General features: G+C 41.1%; 1 protein-coding gene across 1 annotated transcript in view; it reads left to right on the top strand.

Annotated features, from left to right (window-relative positions):
- The window catches only part of tnr (tenascin R (restrictin, janusin)), a 64562-nt gene that overhangs the window by 21213 nt on the left and 19828 nt on the right, over nt 1-23521 (top strand). The window contains exons 11-21 of the mRNA XM_084546800.1: nt 35-125; nt 594-694; nt 1558-1660; nt 2428-2517; nt 4212-4345; nt 4441-4570; nt 7555-7821; nt 10872-10991; nt 11349-11492; nt 17103-17222; nt 19997-20140. Coding sequence (XP_084402926.1) covers nt 35-125; nt 594-694; nt 1558-1660; nt 2428-2517; nt 4212-4345; nt 4441-4570; nt 7555-7821; nt 10872-10991; nt 11349-11492; nt 17103-17222; nt 19997-20140 — 1444 coding nt within the window. The remainder of the gene's footprint in view (nt 1-34; nt 126-593; nt 695-1557; nt 1661-2427; nt 2518-4211; nt 4346-4440; nt 4571-7554; nt 7822-10871; nt 10992-11348; nt 11493-17102; nt 17223-19996; nt 20141-23521) is intronic.

Genomic DNA, 23521 nt, shown 5'->3' with positions numbered 1-23521 from the left:
GTTTTTTATTTATTTTTTTTCTTCTGATCCTTAGGTTCTGCGTCCTGGCTCGCGTTACGAGGTGTCTGTGAGCGGTGTGAGGAAAGGAAACGAGAGCGGATCCATTTCCACTGAATTTACAACCGGTGAGGTCTGACAGCAAGCAGATGTGGTGATAGTGGTGGGGGTGTGTGTGCGCGTGTGTGATCCCGTTCCTGCCTCTGGGAATAGAACAGTAATGACATATGGCCTAATGCACGCCACATTGTTTGTCTGCAGTGGATAAAGTTGCACGCATCTGTTCTTTGTAAAAGTTTGTGCAGAGGAAAGTGATTCATTTACGGAAGCATTATCCTGATTTGTTTTGAGAGCAAACAATACTTTCAGCTACATCCAGAGTGAAATGTTTGCATGTGCGAAATAGCTAAATAGAAAAGTCAAGTTAAATTGAAACCTGCAGAAAATAACCTAATTTAAAAATAAAGACGTGCAGCAGCTAATGATGATTAGTAAATGACTCTTTGGTTTGACTTGTGTCTGAAGCTGTTTAAACTGCTGATGTTTGCTTGCTCACAATCCCTGAGAATTGGTCTCTGTGTCCCCAACATTGTCAGCTTTATCGTTCTTCTCAGAGATCGATGCGCCCAAGAACCCGCGGCTCGTGTCCAAGACCTCTACCACCCTCGAGCTTGAATGGGATAACAGTGAAGCTGAGGTAATGAGACTTGGACCGAAGTTAATTGATTAGTCTTGATTTGCCTTTCAGCTAGGGCGGGGTAAGCATCTCGGAACAAATTGGTTTAGTTATTCTGAGGACAGTTTTGCATCCTCTTTTGATTAGTTGGTTCATTACATTTATTCTGATACAACTGGCTTGATCTGGTACTCGCAGATACAAAAATCAAAGAACGTTTTCAGGTAATGTGGAGCTGTCAGTGCTCAAAAGCAACTAAATACATTGCATTACATTATGCAGTGTAATATAGTACACCAACAAACACACTTTAAACTAGTTCAAATTACCTCCATAACACTAAAATGCTGCTAATAAATCAGTTATAATCACTCAATTTTACATAGATACAGTATGATATTCTGTAACGGCTTTTACATTTTACATTAAATATGTATGTAAATATAAATAATGTTCAGTATTGTCTAGAGTCACTTGTCACAACCCCAGGTGTCCCTTATGCCCCGTATACTTGTGATAAACCTGGTTATTTCTTTAACCCCATGAAATCAATTTTTTTTAATAGTACTGTAAATGCCGATAACAGCCATGTTTTAATGGATGTTTTAATACATTGTGTTGTTTCACTCACTGATATTTTGGAGCCCAATAACTACACAAACACATTAGCAAAGCCAGCCTGTCTCTGTTAGCACTGCAAATGTATTCCTCCTCATGATTCTCCACTGCCATGCGTCCGACATCATACCGAGGCGAGGCCAAACAAACCACAGAAATACACAGAAAAAAAATTTGACCGTGAATGCTTTCTTCATTTATGAGAGAGTATATTTGTATGTTCCATTTATTGTTGTAGAGGTTTAAGTATCTGCGTTTAAATGTAGGTGGAGGGCTACGAGGTGGTGTACAGCACTTTAGCTGGAGATCAGTACGATAAAGTCATCGTACCGCGCAACGAGGGGGCAACCACTAAGACTACACTCACAGGTAAGTGAGACGTGATTTTTTTTCGTCTTCCGTTTTATCGTGCGGTCATTTTTTTCTGTGTGCCGGTTTTGTCCTGATGCCTCCTCAATGTTTTATGACAGTGCATGTGATGTGTGCTGAAGAAGCCGGGATATGTCTTTGTTTTACATGGCAGGATTATCTCCAGTGCTAACACTTGGCTCAAGGGCTGCTGATTGTTTCTGCAGAATTGCTTGTTGTCCTGCGGGCGTATTGAAAAGCTGTCACAAAGAAGGGGTCAGCAGGGATTTTTTTTATTTTTTTTTCCCCCTGAAAGGCCATGACGGTGGAAAGGGCAAGGCCTGCATAAGAATAGAAGCAAAAGATCTTCATGTTTTTTGTGTTCGGCCGCTGCGATCGATGCTCTCTTCTCCGCTCTCGTTCCTTCTCTGTCACTCTCGTTTTCTGTCTACTCAAAAATTCTCATCCGCCTCCTCATTTTTCACTCGTCGCCTCTTAAACTTTATTCCTGTGTTTTGAGAACCTCAATTTGAAACTGATCAATTATGCAGCTGGCAAAAAAATAAATAAATAAAAAATGAAAAAATTTCCTCAGAAATCACACTGATGTGCATGTAAATTTGTCAAGACCTCATCACCGGTGTGGAGCTAATTGGGCTGTTATGAAAAACTCCGTCTAATTGACATGCACTTTGCATGAGGAGGAGAATGTGAAACAGCTTGTGTGGTGTTTTTCTTGTTGTGTTTTGTGATAAATAACTTACTAGTTGTTTGCCTTTGTGCCTCAGACCTGCTGCCCGGCACGGAGTATGGCATCGGCATTTCTGCTATGAAAGGCAGCAACCAGAGTAAGCCAGAGACAATGAACGCAAGGACAGGTGAGTGAATTACTCTCTGCACTCCACTGTAAAAAGACAGTCATTCGCTCATGCATATAAGGTTCACTAAGTGACTCATCGTGGCGCGTTCTGGAAATCTCAGCTTCAGGCTAGCCTGTCCATTTGTTATTATACTTGTAATTCTCAGTTCGTGCTCTGGGTCAGTGCTCCTACTCCATCCATTAAAAGCCATTTTAAAGAATTAGGCTGTGTTTTTTAGGGAGATTTGTGACTGTTTTATATGATTAGTTTGGGTCAAAGTTCCCATTACACCCTTTTAAATCCATAAAAATGCATACCATTTTGTAAATGGTCCTCTCCTTAACCTGTACTTGATGAGCAATTTCAATTTTTATTGTGTTTTGAGTTGTTTGGCTGAAAAAAAAAAAAAAAACGAGACTCCATTTAAACTTCCTTTTGAAATGTGCGTGGAGGTGCTTTGCTAATCTGTTCCCATCACACACACCTTTCCTCCACTTCCTGCAGTTATTTTAATGGCTGAAAGTGTTTTGCACTTTGCAAAATTATGCCTCCATTTGCCTTAAAAACACGCTTGTTCTACACCTCTGTTCTGTTCGCTCCTTTTGAACTTTAAAAATGCACCACATCTGTGACATCTTTCTAAAATACCTTTTAAGAATTTGACATCATGTGCTGTATTCCCAGCACACAGCAGCCCAAACGTTACTGTAAGTCATTTCCATTATCGGTGGTTTCACTTGAATTTATTTTTTATGACGGGAAGCTGCAAGAAACTGAAGGTTTAGGCAAGCCAAGCAGCACAAGTATTGACATTTCTGCAGGAAACAGAAGGACGAACTTAAAAACACAATACAAAAAAGATTAAAAACAGAAACTGAGATGATAATCTGTATGGGAACATTTTGGTATGGATCTGTGCCTTTGCACCAGCGACAACCACGCCCAGAGTTATAGTTATCAGGTTTTCCTTACGTCTGTCCATCTAGACCATTTTTGTGAATGTGATATCACAAGAGCGCCTTGAGGAAATGTCTTCAATTTCGGCAAAAAAATGTCATAAATGATCATAAATTATAGGACAAACTGATAAAGTGACAAGGCATAAGGTTAAAGGTCAGCATCACTGTGATGTCAAAATGTCCTATAAAACACTTCTAATACATTTTGTCTACAGTCTACACTACCGTAGGTTACATGAGAATGGGGAGACATGGATTCAAACTACAACTTCACTAGCTGGTGGAGGAATACAAGTGAAAGACGTTAATTCTAGTTTCATAAAGCGACAGGGAAAAATGGCCAATTTAATACCAAGCTGACATCATCTGAAGTCTTAGCTTAGCGCAATGAACAGTAAAATACTAAATACTGATATAAGTGATTATAAACTCCATAAACTCCACTTAAGTGAGAAATGTTAAAGGATCTTTGTGGAGTCTTTCCTATTGTTATGGAGCTGTTTTATTGTTAAGTTTTAGTTTTGCATGAAGGCATGCCCTCGAGAGCAGAGAACAAGACTGATAGCAAGTAAACCTGAATGTAAACAAATCTGGATTTAAAGGATTAAAACCAAGCACCCTGAAATGCTATTTAACATTTTAAACCGTTATCTGTAGCTCACACTGCTGATGTACTCCCACTCAAATGCAGATTTCCTTAAATAACAGCACCTGCGCTTTTTGTGAAACCTTTTTCTCCCCTCCCCCCATTAGATCTGGATGTACCCCTGGATCTGACTGTGACAGCTTCCACAGACAACACCATCACTCTGGTGTGGGGCGTCGTTCAGGGCCCCATCGACCACTACAGGGTCACCTACACGTCTTCTTCTGGCGTCACTACAGAGGTAAGGAGCTGAACACCGAGCGCATAATAGATACAAACTACAAGGCACTATAGCGTGCAGGGAAGCTCTTGTTGAACTGACCCTCTTTGTTCCAGCTGACAGTTCCTAAAGATGTAACCACCACCACTCTGACAGACCTTGAGCCCGGGACTGAGTACACCATCACTGTAGCAGCAAGAAGAGGGAGGCAGCAGAGCACTGCAGCTACCATATACGCCTTCACAGGTAGAGAGATTAGCTTTCACACGCATATATTTAAAGGATATAAGGATAATGTAGTAATCAAATGGGAGCAGTATTTCCTCAATATACAAACAGCCTCTCTTTATCCTTTTCAGTGCATCAGCTTGATATATAAACATTTCTAAACAGTATCAGTATAATCCACTCAGTCAACAGACAGGGCTAAAATAAATTCCCTCCCGCGTGTCTCTGCTCAGATAAAGACATGAAAGATCAGCCCATTACGGCAGAAAGCTCAGGAAGAGTTCTAAAGACAGAGGTTGGTAATGAGGTTGAATGGTGAATATAATGAACTAAAGTGTGGCAGCGGGTAAAGGTAAAAACAGAGGGCCTTAAAAGACTTTGAAGAAGCAATCAGCGGAGGTAAATTATTCAACTCGGCTAATGAGCTTGTTACAAGTGTTTCCTAATTGCGCCTCTGTTTTGCATCTAAATGTATTTGTGTTTCTTCTGATTCCCGTTCAACACCACAGTCCCTCGGTTTTGTTGTCTGCTCACCACTGCTCGTCCCGTCTCCGCTTGATCTCTTTCCTCTCAACCAACTTTCTCTCCAGACTTCTATCAGACGTCCAGCTACACGTCGGATTGCTTGTCAGTCTCCTTCAGCTCCGCTGGCTTTTTGTTGTTTTTTTTTACAAAAAGCTCGATGTGATTTGCAGTAGCTGATGAAGGATGATGTCAGAATGATGGACGCGCGCTTACCTGCTGTCAGATTTGTCATTCTTTACCTCACCGCTCTCATTTCCACCGTCTCTGTAACCGTCCTGGGAGTTTTCACCATCAACATTGTCGTCATCATCATATTCATCATCTTTTGTCATACGTGGCTTCCTCGTTAACACCGCTTTACCCATCTGGAGAGGGAAGGGAACGTAGAATGATTCAAGCGTTTCAGAGGAAAAAAGAATAAATCACCTGACGTCTTCTCATCCGCTGATCATATTTCTGACATCTCACTCAGGTGAAATAGAGAAAACATCCTATTGATCATATATAAATCACAGACTTTAAGTTGAGCATCAACTGTCTCACCTTTATTTCCTTGTGAATGGGTAAAACTCTACAAACCTTTCATCGTTTATTCACTTATTTATTATAGCAGTTCGGTTTTCACACTACGTTAGTCAACGGGCATGTGGGAGATCGTTCATTGATCATTGTTCCGACAGCGTGCATTCATTTACATACAGGATTCATTTGTTTATCATTTTTTTTTCAATCATTTATTTATTTATTCATTCATTTGTGCTCTTCTGTTGAGGTTTTGAGTTACGTGATGCTGACTGTAGTATGATTGAGACAGGGGAAATGTAGTTTACTTTCATAATGCCATCTTTAAACAGTAAAATATTCAGAGACAGATCTGAAGTCGTTAATATTGGGGCAATATGGACCCCTCGTTTCCCATAATGCAACCAATAGCATTGGTCGCCTTGTAAATGCCCCTTTAAGCTATGAGCTCCCAGTTTGTAATTTAGCTTTGTGAAGATCCTGCACTAATATAGAAGACATTATACAACTGTCGCATAATGAAAGTTCCTCCTTAAGGAATCAGTGACTGCATTAACATGAAATCATTCAGATCAGAGGTTCCAACTTAATTAAATGTCAAATGTCCTTACATGCTCCAGAACATCAAGAGGAAACTGGTTCTGCTCTCGGCGGAGCCTCAAATCTCAAAGAAAAATAACAGAAAAGGAGTTGTTGGTTTTTTATCCTGACATTTTTAAAAATAATATTCAAAAGAAAAAGGCGAACTCCAGAGTGACTGGACCAATACAAGCTTTTACATGGTTTTTAGCTGCTTATTTTGGTTGCACCACCCCTCTAATTCTGATTGAAAATTCATTCTGATTGGTCCGATTCTTTGTTATTTTTGTTCTGATTTGACTATAATTCAGATTAGTGGCTTAATAATACTAGTGTCCATGTAAATGTTGCCATTGTCCCCGGTTGTCGTCCCTCATCACATGCATTGCATTGCTTTGGCGTGGTTGTTGTTTGTGCATCTCGCTGGCTTTTAAGTCATTAACTCTGCAGATGGCTTGTCAGCGCCATCTAGATCAAAAACGGCGCATTCATCATAACCATCGGCACCATGGCTATCACAATACACAGACGCTCACTTCTCCTGCAATATATCGCCTGTAATTAAAGCGAAACCATCACCTTCTCTATTTACCGACGCTGTAGAGCCATGTTTGGATGTCCTGTCTTCTACCATTTCTACTGTGGACACATGAGCGCACTGCTATCAGAGGATCCATGTGATACAGATATCTGCTGACTGCACTGTACTGAGCAGTAATACCTGTCGACAACTTGTGAAAGATAATAAAAGGTTCACCGAGAAGAACAGGAAGATGCAGGCCAGTGTAAACAATGCAGTGATGACTGATTGCAAAGAAAGCTCCACGGGATGCCTGTACAGGATGCCTTTAATCTGCACAAAACAGAAAAGTAGAAGTCGGTGTTGCTGCATTTTTACGCTTTTCATAAGTCCACACATGGCTAATTAAATTCAAATCTTCTTCCATTTGTTGCTGCGTCAGCCGCTACACTAGTTCATATTCATTACATCATCTCTCGTCCAGATCATACATTTTGACAACAGCATCTGCTGCCTTCATCCTTTTTTTCATCTTCTTGCTCTGAACAGTCTCATCACATCTTCATCCTAATGGTGATAATCTCATTATTTTCTCCCTTTACGACCAATTAAACCATCACTTCCACATGATTGTGGTTTGCTCTGACTCTCACCTCCATCATACCTCCATCATACCCAGGCTCATTTCCTCAACTGCATTGTAAACGACGTGTTACACCGTCCAGCGCTGCTTCCATCCATCACTGCTCGTCTTGTCTGTCATCTCTGTAATGATGGCGACCGTTTCCCGATCGCAGCAGGATTGTAACTCGTCGTTGAAATCTGTCCGGTGACCTTTAAACCCCCATTCCTCCAGGAATCCGGCCTGTAACCCACCTGTACTTGTCAGAGGTGACTTCAGACTCTGTGTCGGTGGCATGGAGCGCCCCAGCTCCGCCCGCCGACCTCTTCATTCTGAGCTACAGCTCGGCCGACGGGACCGACACCTCTAAGGTGACGTTGGATGGCTCCAAGACGAGGTCACTGGTCCAAGGGATGCTGCCGTCCACTCACTACACCGTCAGTCTAATCACAATACAGGGAGATGTTACTTCTGAGCCCGTTACCGCATCACTCACTACAGGTGAGCTGCTTGATTTCACGGAAACATGGTTTCAAAACAGAATAAAATATTCAAGGAGTGGGCCCCAGGTTGGGAACCAGGTTGGGAACCAATGGAAACCTAGGGGGGTCCACAAGATCACAGGGGGTCCACAAGGCCTTGTCTGCTCTGAGGTTGGTCAGCATTAGATTTGCATAGATTAAAGCACACATACCAGATGATTAAAGTGACGTGTATACTAACATAAAGCATCCTTGTTTCCCTACAATCAGAGAATCACTATTTTACAAATTTTTTACTGCAAAACGTAAAATTGCTGATGACGAAGTACATAAGACTACTTCTCCAGAGTTTCCTTCATCTGACACTGATAATTGTGGATCAGAAACCTCTTGTACAATGACGGCTTTTATAGTATCTGTTTGAAAACTGGAGCACAGACTTGTGCATGCGAGCTAGTGAGGGCGGTCTGCTTTTCTAAAATACAGTTAAGTTGGGCACCAAGGAAAAAACATTTGGGAACTACCGCTGTACGGGATTTATTTAGACAGGTGAGGCTGGAGTTTTCCATTCAGACCTGAGGAGAAAAACAGAGGTGTGGACTGGAATAGAAAGGATTTTAGGAAAGAAGGTGGTGAATTAGCATGTATGAGGTAAAGTGGGAAAAGAAAGAGAGTAAAAGTTAGTTTAAAAATTGAAATACAAAGTGATTTTAAATTAAATATGTATCCGAAAAAATGCTGTTTGAGCATTTCGTTCATAGATTGAGTTTTGTCGTTAGAGCTTGCCTGGGAGGTTTTTCCTTTCTTTCCCTTTTTTGTCAGACTTGGAAACACAGTACCTGAAATATCATCTTATTTTGTACCTCTGTGGTTTCAGATGGCTGAGGTTTGCCACACAGATGAAATTTGAGTCAGCGGCAAGAATAATGATCCGGTATTTATTCTAAACTTAGACACTCTATGGTAATATTGGGGGGATATTTGAGAAACTGCTGATAGATGGCACTCTAATAAAGAGAAGGACACAGAGAAGGAGAAAAGTGAGAGAGAGAGAGAGGCGGTGGCTCAGATATTTACTGCAAAACGGTCTGTTTGTGCTTTGCAGGGAGTGTTCTGTGGATCCACTCGTCTTCGTTTTCTTTCTCCCTGCTTAATCGCAGTTTCTCTGTCATTCACGTCCAGCTGTGCCGCAAGGATCCCCTCTTAGCTTCTACAATATCTCTGCATGTAATTTTGAGTTTTTCAGTTTAATTGGCTCATTGTGAGAAGACGCTCCGAGGAATATTTGTTTTGATTGCAAACAAGGGTGCTATTTACAGAGAGAGAGGGGACAGATGAATGAGAGGAGGGTCAGTATTATAACCTACCAGAAAGACAACAGGCAAGAAGACCGACAAAGAAACTGACAAAGAAAAGGAAAATCACTGAAGAGAGAATAAGACAATAGAAAATAGGGAATAGGAAAGTCAGCAGTGAACAATGGAGATGTTAACTTAGAATCGGTGCCAGAAACACCTGCATGCTGTCATCTGATTACGGTGCCTGTTTCACATAATGCCCTGGCAGCTCGGAAAACTACTTCCCAATCTCTCTCTCTCTCTACATTCATCCACATCCACAGCAGAAGCAGATTTTCACGGGTGAAATTGGACAGGGGATTTTGAGACAGATGCACAGCATTTCTTGCACCTGCCTTTAGACTGTGGTAATTTTGCCGTCCTGCTTTGATCTCACACATTTGAATGTGAGCGCTGATGAGAGGCTGCACTCTGGCTTTCTTTGTATAATTAGGTAAGCTTTTAGTGCCGCATTTGCTGGATTTGAGTTGCGCCACGCTGCTGCAAGTTTTACCAACGGTTGAACGAGGCAGCTCGAATTATAAGTCTTTGGTCGTCACTGAAGTTTGTTTCTGTTGTGAACTTACTCTTACCTATTCAGACATTCGTGAACATTCACAAGAAAATCCGTTTTTCATATGCGTGCACACTGCTGTTGCTAAAGCAAACGTCATTAGTAAGATGTGCATGAATAAAAAAATAGCAACTTAAATAAATACTACTGTTTCCTCTGTTTGTGAATAATTGCTGTAATTATTTTAAAGCAGGGCAGCAGATGGGGGGCAGTTGGTTTACAATTGATTTGCACATGGTCAGAAGTCAGAAGTAATATATATATGTACTTCTTTCACTTGTCAAACTTTCTTATTGTTTAACTGTACCTTGATATACACCGATCAGGCATAACATTATGACCAAAGATCATTGACCATCTTGTGACAATTCAGTGTTCTGCTGGGAAACTTTTGGACCTTGCATTCGTGTGGATGTTACTAAGACATGTACCACCCACCTAGACCAGACCAGCCCATAGCAATGACACTCCTTGATGGCAGCAGCCATCCACAGCAGGATGCAGCCTGACACAGGCACAGGCACACACACACAAAAATGTGAAAACCAGCACAAGGTGTTGACCTGGCCTCCAAATTCACTGGATCCCAAACTGATCAAGTATCTGTGGGATGATCCACAGAGGCCCCTCCCCTCAACCAATAGGACCCAAAGGCCTTAAGTCACAACTGTTTTGGAGACACAAGGGAGACCTGTCATAACATTAGGTGCATATGTCTAATAGTCAAGGTCCTCTCTTGAGTTAGTTCCTTTTCTAAGGAAGCACAATAGTCCCTGGAGACGTATAAAACGTGCTGTTAGCAGGAGCAGCCTCTACAGCATGTTCTTTCAATTGGATGCTTGATTTCTAGTGGAAAATGTTTTGACTTTATACTTTTTAAATTCAAATTAGCATTAAAAATGCATTGGATTCTGCAGACACAAGGACAGGTCTGACATGAAAATATAATGAGGAGAAGATTAAACGTGGACAAAGAAGAAAAAAATTACTGAAATACATGGGGCTTCAAGGGCTGCGTTTCTTTCGATTTTTGTGCCCCCATTATACTTTTTGGACCAGAATAAACTCTGCCAACCATGAAAGAAAAACTGTCCTTTTATTTTTATCTGTTTTGAACCATTTGGACCATATCTTAATGTTTCCTTGACCTCCTTGTAGGCATGGATCCCCCAAAAGAGATGACGGTGTCAGATGTGACAGAGGACGCAGTGACCATCTCTTGGATCAAACCACTGGCTCCATTTGAGTACTATAAGCTGTCCTACCAATCGGCCAGAGGTAACATTCACTACTCTACTTACTGTGATGCGTGTCTTGCATTTTAATAACACTGTATTTATTATATTACCATATACAGCGCACTGCTGCTTCTTGTTACAGTTAAGTGAACATGACATTTGCTGTAGAGGGGGTCTCTCTGATCTAAGATATATTTCATAGTAGAGCACTCTGTTACACACCTTGTTATACCTAATTAATTGTAGCATTTCATCGTGAACATTAATTGGATTTTTAATTAAATTTCTGTATTTTTAAAGGTCAGCTCTGTGATGCAAAACGCACACGTGTCAGAGGCGCTGTGCGCGGAGAAATGAAACACCAGAGTGATGTTAACAGTTCTGATATCTCCTGCAGGTCGAGTGGACAGCCTTGTGATTGACAGCGATGTGACAAACTACACCTTGTCCAGTCTGTTTCCTGCCACGGAGTACGAGATCAGTCTCAATGCTGTCAGGGGGAGTCAGGAGAGCAAAGTGGTCACCACATCTGTCTTCACAGGTACGACCAAACAAGGAAGGATTATTCAGTATGTGAATATACGAAATAGTAAAGATGGGTTTAAATTTTTTTTATCTTCCGGTTCAAATCGATCTTCATTTGAAAGATCCCATATCGATTCATCAAATATTTGCCATTTCTTGCATCCTCTGGTGAGAAATCTTCACAGTGAGATTAGTCGACGTGTGAGGGAGATCCAAAACGTCCAAAATCCAAAAGTTACAACTCTGATAGTACCCTCTGGCTGAAAGCTTTAATTTAAAAGGTATGATGACAGAGAAGAGCTGCACTGAAGCAAAGTTATATGCAACTGCCAGCTAGAGGCAAAATATTGTGGTAATACCAAAAATCTCTAAAACCAATCAAAACATTAGTTTTGTGAAAATTTCTTCCGTAACTAAAGTAAAATTGTTTCAAAACCCGAATCCGGACTTAATGAATCAAATTGATTGGATTCAGGAAATCGGTAGCTATACCCAGTCCTGCTGAGTAGACACCAAATACACAGCATCTACGCTAATCACGTGACATTCAATTTCACTTATTCATTCATTTGTTCCCCTGACCATCTGTCATCCTTTACACACATGTCAAAAGCTCCTGTGGCCTTTATCTCAGTGTCAAGAAAGAAGGATGAAGTCAGTTGTTTCTCCAACCAGCAGAAATGGACTTTTCCAGACCTTGCCTCGTGTACCTCATGGAAGAAATATGGTAGCCATTAGCAAGTAGAGTATAAAACGCAATTTATTAGTGGAAAATGAATCATATAATGTACAATTCTGTGTAGCAAGGACATGTTGGGTCAGATTTGATTTGGTTTGCTAGTTCAAAGACTGAACCAAATAATGTTTATTCTATCAGAAAGAAGAAAATAAGGGTAAAAATGCCATTATTGTATTTAGCCGAGCCCACAGTGATGTCTTCAGTTTTTTTTGTTTTTTTTATTTGTCCTTCCAACAGTCAGACACCTTAAGATAGTCGATGTGATGTCCTTTATGCCTGTCGTCACAGTTGAGAGGCATCGTGAAGGAAGACTGAATGAAAACTGAAACAATTAAGTGTCAATAAATTAATAATCAAAATAGGTTCCGCTTAATTTTCTGACAATCAACTCGTTGCTGCGTCTTGAATTAGCAAAGTGCTTCCTTTGTATTTGCGGCAGGTTGGCTGGGGAGGCTGGGCGCTTTTTGTAATTTTCTGCTCTAATGTTATAAAATCCCATCCTGCACTCCTTTGACTGCAGTTCTTTGATAATATAAAAAATAAAAAACCCTGCTGCGAGAGGAAAGCACAGACAAAATGTTTGCCATGTAAAATAAATGAGGACTTCCTCTCCTGCAGACTTTCAGAACAATCGTTTTACAATAACAGCTGCGCTCCGGGAGATACGTGCTAAAAAGGGTAACAGACTCAACAGCACTGCGCGTCACACAAAATCTATGGGTAACACTGGCATTTCATGAGGTGCGGTGTTTGCTCCTGCTACGGATGAAAATGTCCACTTCATGACCCAGTAATTGGTAACCTACTCCCAACTCCATCTCCCTCTAATCTTTCCCTCTCGCAGCTTTACAGCTATGCTTATCTCTTTATCCTTTTGACTCACTTCGATCCTTCAGTATTGTTATGCCTCACTCTGTCTCTCCCATTCTGTCTCTTTCTCTATTCTTCACTCCTTTGTTCATTTTCTCTGTAAACTTCCTCCTCTGTTGTTCCCACCTTATTTCTCACCCATCATAAATTAGGAAAGCACTGTCGCACACGCGTGAAAAAGAGACACAATTCTTCTCTGTGAAGTAATTCCAGCAACCTAAGATTAACACACTCTCCCAGTGCCGTATGCATAATCTGCAGTGTGTGTGTGTGATAGAGAGTAAAAGGCGAGAGAGCTGAGGAGAGCACAGGATTGGAGAGAGAAGAGAGCAGAAGGTGTGCTTGCATGCCAATGAGACCTGATTCACCCAGAGTCGCCAGGTTCAAGAATCCAGTGAGAAAAAAAAGAAGCTAAAGAGACTCTTTCTCTTGCCTTCACTTTCCTTCGCCTCCTCCCCCAGAGCTTTATTATCAGCTCCTTCTCCTAACAATCCCAGTGTACTTGCAATGAGCAGAGCCGTCGGGGCTGTAATAGCCTGAAAAGAACATAACTCCAAAGTCAAGCTTGTTAGAAATGCTAAATAACATTTCCCTCACATCGCACAATGCCCGACCAGGGACACTTTAATTCTGCTTTCAACAACAATACATAAACAAGGGATTTAGACAAGTAATCCAACGTTGCCTGACCAAGTATGTAATGACTTGAGTAACACCGCAGTTGCTACTTAGTCCAGTTCCATAATCAATTACTGCTGAGGAAGCAGGGAGCCATTTTTCTTTTTGCCAGCACAGCAGGTACTGCTAATCTGAGATGAATTTGGCAGGGTTGACACTAAATGGACTATGTGAAGCCCTGTTTAAAGGATAATGACAGTGCTCATTAGCAAAGTGTCAGGACCCCTAGTAAAGTATTACTCTTCCCAAAAATGTAGTCTGAATGAAAGGCCTTTAAAGTCCTCCCTACTTGTCCTAATCTTTTTCCACCAGCTGTCTCAGGAGAAAATGGAGAGCTACGTTTATATGTTGTGTGAATGGATGTGGTGTTAAAATATCAAAATTAATTAACTCACAGTGGCAAAAAGAGAACTAGCACGGATAAGTATGAATGAAGAGAAATCTCAAAGGTGAGGCGGCAAATGAAAGTGTATGCTGTAGAACATTTGCGGTAAGTTTCCGTGCTTCGTCACATCAGAGTTCATTGTGTTCAGTCCTTGAAAGCTTTTTCTTTTTGTCTGACTGCAACGCCTGTTGGATTGGCTTCTCTTTGGTGTCCTGCTGTTTTCTACACATGTTACACCCTCAGCGTGAAATGTACTTTAGTGCTGCGAGAGAACACTTACATTAGGGTTCATCAAAGGTGTAATGATGGTCATTTAAACCCTTTAGCATGTCACAAAAAGACAGCTAAAAGACTTACAACAACACATTCGTTATTTAAAGTAGTCTCTGAATAAATCTGAACAAAGTATTGCAATAATTTGAAGGTCTCATGCCACCCGAGTTTAGAGAATTCACTGTAATCTCACACGAAAGCAGGAGTAGGTGGAGGCTTCCGCGCTAAATTGACGCAGAGGCTATGCCGACAGTGCAGAGCATACACAGACTGTACGCAGACCGTACGCAGCCAGAAATGTAACTACGTGCCGCAGCGACACAGACTGCTAGAGCTGTGATTGGTCCGCTTGGCAGTAGCGTGTTTCTGCTTTAGTATTTCCGGTTGCTTCTCCGTCTCCGCAATTTTCGAATTGATTGTTTTGGATCAATAGAGATGGAACACAACGAGGAAAGGTTAACTGAGGAGGTTCGGAGATACAAACGTTTGTATGACTCGTCTTCTAGGTTGCGATGTCTGTGTACAGCAGTACTCTAAAAGAGCCTTTAGTGGTATGTAGCTGTTATTGCAATTCTTACTTTGTGTTAGCGTAACGATCATGCACCGTCAGGTTCAGCTACCAAATGACACAAAACCAATAACTAATCATTACCTATTGATTGGAAGGAATGACTGGTCATGTCTGATGTAATTCTAATAAATGGTTTAGCAAGCGTTTTAAATCCACATTCAATATATTCCTCATCTAAAATCCAACAACACAGCTCACATGCAGGTAGAAATATGGTCTGCGCGAGCGTCGACATGACACCAGCTTCACACCTTCAGACACATCCAGCGTAGCTGCGGAGTTAATGTGCAGAACGTGTTCACACGGCGATAACATACATGTTCTCGCTCTGCCACAGTAATGAGAGGGGATGCAGCAGTAGGCTGGCGCGGTGTGTCTCTATTAACCGTACTGTCAGCTGCAGTTCGGTCCGTGTAATGGCCACAGTCGCAGCACAAAGCTGAGTGACCTTGTGGCCAGCCACCACAGCTGGGAACGGCAGGATTTTATTGCTAAATTCAGCATCATTATTGGTCTCCTCCTGTATGGCCTTGATTCTGGCAACAGTGTGTCAGCTCAGTACTTTTGGTTGCATCAATACGAGACTGCACCGCAGCAGCACCATCCCAAAGTTAAATAGCAGCGTCTCCCAAATTATTTTCTTTTGTCCTGAATTCCAAACAGGATGTTGAGCACCAGGTCTTGGCTTTCAGACACGAATCTGAGTGCAAGCCTGTGATTCACCAGTCCAATCAGGAGATGGAGTGGTGATTGGATTATCACAGACCCTGATGAAGGACGATGACCTGTTTATTTTTTATTTTTTGGCCGTCTCTACTCCATCTCCATTGCCAATCTAATTGACTTGGCAAGCCTCCATTAAAATTCACTTAAACCTTTTTGCAATTAAAGTAATGATTTTAATCAGGTTTCTTCATCTGTCGCGGCGATAAGAAAGACTCTGACTCACTTCTGTGTGCTAATGAGCGCAAGTCTTTTTTTTTATTCTGATGAGGGCAGGGCAGTATTAATTACCTCATCTGGGCCAAGCTTTGGATCACATGCAGTGGTCCGTGTTCTCCTGCCTGGGTCTCTGCCGTGCCAAAATAACACGCCTGAGGAGAAATTGGGGTCTGAACACTGAGGTTAAAGGTATAATTAAATTCAAACTCAATTTTGGCATGTCCAGCAGTCTGAGAATGAAATTACGAAGAGGGTGGAGAAACCGTAAGCTCAGGAGATTTTCTGTAGCCTAGTTTACTTCATCATTTCTATGGGGAGGCAGTGATTGAAATTGTATTATTATTATTATTAACCACTGTGAATGTAATGTTTTTTTCCGTACAAGATTTTCTAAATTATATTTTAGGTCTTTTTGTGAATGCAATTACAATCCACTGTGTACAAAATGACAACCTGTTTGCACACGAAGGCAGATATATAAAAACACAGTTTGTTTTCAAATGAATGATAAAGCAGCTTTCCAAAATACCACAAAAAAGAGAAAGTTTCTGTGTAGACATTTATGCGCAGACTTTTAATAAGCCAGCCATTTCCAGAGAGCCAGAGTTGTCGTGTTGCACGTCCATCTGCCCTGATCTTGTGAATGCAACATTTCAGGAAGACCTTTAGGAAAGTTCTGTCCATTTTGTGTGTCAGAACAAAACTCAAAAAAAGTTGTTTCTGGCACTCAAGAGTTCATGTATTAATTCTGACATCGTTTTACACAAATTATTTGAGTTTTTTTTCTTTGTGTGTGTGTTTTTTCTGAGAACACCCACAGCTGAAGACTACCTTCCGAGCTTTGATATGTAGTTCAGTTAGTAGCTTGACAACAAGGTTCAGACAGTGGAATCATCCATCAATGTGTAGTTCACAGGCAGCTGTTTAGATATTTATATCATAATCTTACCTTATCACACACATTTGATGATATTTAAAAGTAGAAAACTAGAGGTTTATGAGTGTATTTCTATGCTAATGTATAGGAAACACTGTGACTTTATATTGGTTGTAATCCATAACTGTACAATTAGCTGTACGTCTCTGAAAATATCTCACAATGTGATAATTGATCGCTTGATGATAAATGTTTTTTTTTGTTGAACCTTTGCACTATGCTCTTTCGTAGCGATGGATATGCCAGCTGAGTTGACAGCCCTCAACATCACTCCACAAGGAGCCCTGCTGAGATGGAATCCGCCCGTTTCCAACGTCGACAACTATGTGCTGACCCTCACACACAACCAGGGTGAGCTGTCATTCCTTTGTTGTTTGTTAGACAACAAATTGATGGATGGATTGAAGCAGATGAGTCTATGTAAATCATGTGGATAAAAATCATCAACAACTTTTTCTTTGATGTCTTACATTCGTTCTTGTGGCCAGGATGACTACTATGATATGATGCCCTGAGTTCATTTTACAATATTGTTAAGCATCATTTTAAAAGTCTTGTCGTTGTCTACACTCCCTGGCCAACTTATTAGGTACGCCTGCATGTTAACACTAAAATCTAATCCTCTAAGCACATGGCAGCAACACACGTACGTTTTCACACACAATCATTTCTAGGGCAGTCTCTAGCGATGTCCAGCAGGCAGCAGCTCACCTGGCTAAAAAAAATGTCTAGTTGATGCCAGAGGTCAGAGGAGAGTGGCCAGATGGGGTTCCAGCTGACAGAAAGGCAACGGTAACTCAAAATACCACTTCTTACAACAGAGGTACACAGGAAAGCATTTCTGAAGGCACAACACGTTAAACCTTGAAGATGATGGGCTACAGCAACACAAGACCTCACAGAGTGCCACTCTTGTCAACTTAGAACAGGAAATTTTGGTGAGCCCTTGCTAACTGTAGCCTCAAAAAAGACTGGGAAAAACCTGCCTGGTCTGAATTTGACGCAAAACAATGTGAAAGTATGGATCCTTCCTGCCTTATGTCAACGGTTTAGGCTGCTGCTCATGGTGTTATTGGTTGGGGTATATTTTCTTAGCACGCTTTTGGGCCCCTTGGTGCCAGTTGAGATTGGCTCAAATGCCACAGTTAACTTGAGTGTTGTTGCTGACCATGTCCGTCCCTTTATGACCACAGTGTACCCATCTTCTGATGGCTACTTCTAGCACCATGGCTCAAAGCTAAAACCATCTGAAACTGGCTTCTTAAACGTGACAGACACCTCCACAGTCACCAGACATCAATCCAATAGAGCACCTTTGGGATGTGATAGAATAAGAGATTTGCATCATGGATGTTCAGGCGTCAAATTTCCAACAACTGTGTGATACTTATGGATATGGACCAAACAAAATAATTAGACAAAAGGGCTTCCAGCAAGCTGTAATTATATATTGCAAATACGTATTTACCTAACAACTTGTTATTGAAAAATGGACACAGTTTAAGAACAGAAATATAGTAGTAGAGGTGGCATGTGTAATGAGCAGCAGCAGGTGCAGCATGTGGAGATGTGACAGCTACTATCATGATTTTCCCATTAAGGAGGGAGATCAGTGTGATGCGTCCTTCGAGGCAATATACATCCATTTGTCTTTGCTTTCAGAACAGCTCATTATGCTCGGTTGAACTACTTAGCCTTGGCACAAACAATGCAGTTATTGCACGGCATGCGTTTCTGATGCAACCCGTGTCTTAACCGTCTGACAACCATATCGAGGATAGGTAACAGATTGCCATATTGCTTGGCCCCTCAGAGCCACTTTATAATTTGCTCCCTGAACCAAGTGGATGACTGCCAGGAGTAAGGAAGCCAGCTGCAGATACGGCTTAAAGACACTTGACGTGCAAAGCTAGAGGGGCTGATATATGGAGGTATTAAGGGTTTCAAAGAAATCTTGTGTTCCTAACATACACCACCCAGAGTTGGCTGTCATTAGCCTTAAGAAATCCTTTAAACCAACAGGTTAACACGACAAACCAACCTCAGCCGGTGTTATCTCTACTTTCATAAACTGGCTTGACAAAATCTTAAGAAAAATATTCCTCATTAGCACATGACCCCACACACTGCGCCAATGCCTGGAGTTATCCAGAGAAATCTGTATTACTCAGCTGTTAGTCAGAGTGTAAATTACACCCTGACTGATTGGATTGTAGCCAAATCATCTCAGATACAGGGACGGTATTTGTATGCCGGACACATATTTGGAATACAGCCCTGGCCAGAGCTTTGAGAAGCGCAGCGTAAGTTGTGGCCAAATTCTCCCGGGTGTTAATGCATTGAACCAAGGTCAATAAATAAATATTCCACTGAGTATAGTCCTGCATGACAAAATAGATTTTTATTGGCAGGAACACCCACATAAAATCAAACCCGTCATGGTGTCATGAAAGTTTATGTGGGTTTAATGGTGTCTCGTGGAATAGAAATGATTTGTACATGCAGTTATAGCATCTAAGACGGCAAGCACCCCTGCTGGTGTGAAGTTAACGCAGTCATGGAGTTCAGGTTACTTTATTTTAATGCCTGGAATACATTTAAGAACCAGTGTAAGCAGAACATGTATAAGCACATGCAGCTCTCATCATTATCATAAAACTTTAACTCGTCAAACAAGATCCTGCCTGCCTTGTATTAGATGTCTCTGCTAGATAATTAAATGTATTACACTAATGTTCTGCTATAATTTTCTTAATTGCTACTCTTTCAGTCAGTTCAGAGACCTCTTATGAATATTTACTTTGTAAATTATCTGAATTCACTCATATATTGGTTATGTTGATAAACTGATCTGTGGAGAAATACATTTACATTTTAAGTTTATTAGGTTATATTTTAAGTTGTCACCAGAAGTATTTTTTTTTTCATCAGACGCATAACTGATGTAGCAGTCCACTAAACTGAAAGAGGACCCCCTAAGGTGGTCCAGCAGTGCAGACTTGGAGATTGAAATATGTGATTTTTCCCCTCCTGGAGTGCATTTTCAAAGAAATGTAATTAGCAGAGAAAGTGTGGGACGGTGTAAATATACATCTTGTTTTATTATTTATTTATTTTTTTTACAGTGACAGCCGATACTTTCCTGGTGGAAGGCAACAAGCAGGAGCACCAGCTGTCCAACCTTAAGCCAAGCACCACCTACTCTGTAGCCCTCTACGCCACCAAAGGACCCCTCACAAGCGGCACCGTCATCACCAACCTCCAAACGCGTGTGTATTCATTTTATTCAGCCGGTCTCGGCGCGGTGGGTGGCGAGGTGACTCAGTGGTTGGCACTGGCGCCCAACAGCAGGATGCTCTTTCAGCCCTGATTTAAAGCCTTTTGTGTAAAAGTCAATTTATTTAATTATTTTTATTTTTTTGGTCACAGTGTTTGCGTAGGTTTCCTGCAGATGCTCAGTTTAATCTACAGCAAAAATTACGTATGTTAATTTGGCATTTCATGCTGTTGTTTTGGGGGCTTCAAAAGTGGTTCAGATGAGGCAATTGCAGTATCTTCCAGGGTGTGAATAAGGTTTATTACAAACAATAGTCTTAATTATGCAAAAATGTTTTCAAAATATATATATATAATGTCTAACAAAGAAGAAATACACCTGGGAAAATGACAGTTAAAATGATGAATGGATACACGCATTTTTAGATGAGTGTAGGACTTAACAAAGAAAAAGCAATTGAGCATTACTTGTTGTTTGATACGAGTGTGTGTGTGTGTTGTCGCTGTCACATGGTTGTCATTTTCTCTAATGAATGGTAGCTGGATGTCAAGAAGGCAGTCCTTATCTAATATGAGCCTGTCAGAGACAGACGGAGCAATGAGAAAGAAGCACAAACACATGGCGTGCTGCAGAATAGTGAGTAACTCTTGTTGATGGATGATCATGAATATTAACTGTCATCAACTGGTTTAGTTTATGTCAGTGTATATGATGATCTTCTAATTGAAGGAGCTTTCTATTGTGATCAGATGTTTGCATCTTTCATTATCCACCCCTAGATGTATAGTATAAATGTTTGGGACACACAGTATTGAAGACAGGAGGAGATATTGTTGTTGTGTCATTTCACAGTACCACCCAGGTGCATTTCAAAATCTACCTCTGTGTTAAAGCTGAAGGTCACATACTGTATGTCACGGGGGACCATATTTTTGTGACACAACGAGGATTAAACTTGTTAAACCTGTTTCACCTCCAGCTGACCCCCACTTTAGGGTAAATTCACCTTCACCAGCTGCTCCATTGAGTGAAAAGTTAAGGGCGGAGGAATTGTTCCAGTTTAGCTGAGTTGCAGCTCTGTAAACTTTGTTTTTTTTTCTAGAGTTTTTGCAGGGGTGGGGGGGGGGAGAAATCTTCCTCAGTCAGCGGAGGAGTTCATATCCCCCAAGGAGTACCAGAACTACCTGTCCTGCATTGCAGCACAGACGAACTGCTCGAAACAGAAACCAGCTCTGACAACGTATGGGATCAGGGCTGCGAACAGAAATGGGGCTCAGGAAAATTAGGTGTACCTACAACCATGTCAATGCTGTACATACAGTACATATAGTAACTCATATATTAACAACTGTTCTTGACAGTTTAAGGTGATTCTAATTTGGAAACAGATGCTCTGCTGGAACATCATGTACCTCAGCCTCTCAGAGGAAAAGGAAAATAATTTTTTATAAAAAAAAACATCTACCCTGGTTAGAATCTCTAATAAAGGAGGAGGAGGTGGGAAATTGCTGTGATGTAGGAAACACCATGCCGTGAGCAGAGAGGACAAGGATTTTGATCTGTTTTTGGATATCATTTCTAATTGATTCAATAAAACAGTTGGGTGCTTGTCTTTGTTGCTCTCCTTCTCTGAGTTGGAATAGAGTAAATGTATTCTTGCCAAGACATTGTGGAGTAAACATTTTCAGGTGGAGAAAACAGAAGTAAATCGGATTGCTCCACGTAAGAAGAAAGGTGTCTGTTTTAATTAAAAGTTAAGGGTTTTTTCATTCATCTTTGGGATCCATTTGTCAGTTAACATTGGCATGATGTCAATTTTTTACCTCAATTCACGTACGTTCATTAAAAAAAAAAAATAAGATGAATGATACCTGAGCTTAATCCTGAACCACCTTTGAGGCTTTTTTTAAAGCAGTATACACTGCATACTGAGTACAATAGGCTTTCCACACAGCTGGGTGTTCATGTGTACATCTGCATATATTAAGTGTATCCCCTTGCAGGCCTGATGATGGCATGTCCCAGCAGGGGGAGCCTCAGTCAACCCACAACTTCAGAGAGATCTTCCAGCGCTGTTAATTAAGCCTCCTAATTAAAATCTTAAAGCCTGGTTCTGTTCCTCTCTCACGGCTGTTTTTATCTGGGGCTATTCTGCTCCAGCAGAAAAATGTCACATTTTGAACGGGCAATGAGAGAAGATGAGACCATCGATTGGTTTGGTAAAGTAACCCACCTTTGGATCAATCGCAATCTCACCGTGTTTGCTGCTCTGTTTATGTCTGCCTTGGTCTGACATGCTCTTCAGGTAGAGTTAAGAATTATTGGTGTCTGGTTTAGTTTATACACAACAAGCCTAAAAACATATCTTTGAAAGAGTAATAGTTGTATCTATTTGAATTGTAGTGCACGAGCACTGTAAACAAAAGCTGAGATGTAATCGTAAAAAGATTAGTCTTTAGACAGGATTCTGAAATAACTGGAAAAAAATGCCTCAAAGCCAATTTCACAAAGCTTTATTTTCTCTGGAAGATGTTAATTTCTCACCCAGCGGCATCATAATCAAATATTATCATGCTAATATATTACTGCTATACTACATACATTTGCATATGATATTTGCGTTTCTATTTACAGTTCATTTTAGGAATGATGATTAGTGATTAGTGGGTTCTTACTGAACTAAAGGCTGACCTGTAGAACAGACGTGGGATATACTGTTTGTTTTTCTGGTTGGTGTGATGCACATAGTGGAATCCATGCAAATGTAAAAGCATAATGACCAAGGAGTAAGAGGCCAGCAAAAGTTGTAGCTGAGGTTTTAACATTTCTTTCGGGATGAGATGTTTATTCCACTTGCATGCAGAACACAACACCGAGACAGGAAAAAAAAAAAAAAAACACAAATGAGGATGAGCCTCCTGCATTCAGGTTTATATTTGTTATTTCCTGTGGTGGTTGTGGTGCTCTCTGTTGATTCCCAAGCTTCTTAACCACAGCTGAGAGTTGTTTTGTTGTCTGGCCTCTGCGCCACAAGAGTTCAACACCAAGTAAGACAGCTCGCCTCCCCAAAGGCTGATATTTAAGCTATAGGGCTGGAAAATAGGGGATTTTGCTGCGGGTGTCTCCATAAGCCTGCCGGCTGCAGCACCGGGACTTTCTCCCTCAGATGTGTCTGAGCCCACTTGCTGAGAAGTGCTTGGCAAGTTTTTGAAGCGGCAGAGATGCTTGCTGCGGGCAGCTTCACAGAGCTCCAGCTGATAGTTGTTCACCATGTGCCGAGTGCTGCTATTACAGAACCATCAGCTTCATTCTTCAGGCAGTTGATGTATTTTTGACAGTTCAATGTACTTTTAAGGACTTGCGACTCAATGAA

This window comes from Chelon labrosus, assembly GCF_963514085.1.
Source record: "Chelon labrosus genome assembly, chromosome: 6".
Taxonomy (NCBI): Eukaryota; Metazoa; Chordata; class Actinopteri; order Mugiliformes; family Mugilidae; genus Chelon; species Chelon labrosus.
The sequence above is the reverse complement of the archived record's forward strand: the minus strand, read 5'-3'. Positions and strand labels throughout refer to the sequence as shown.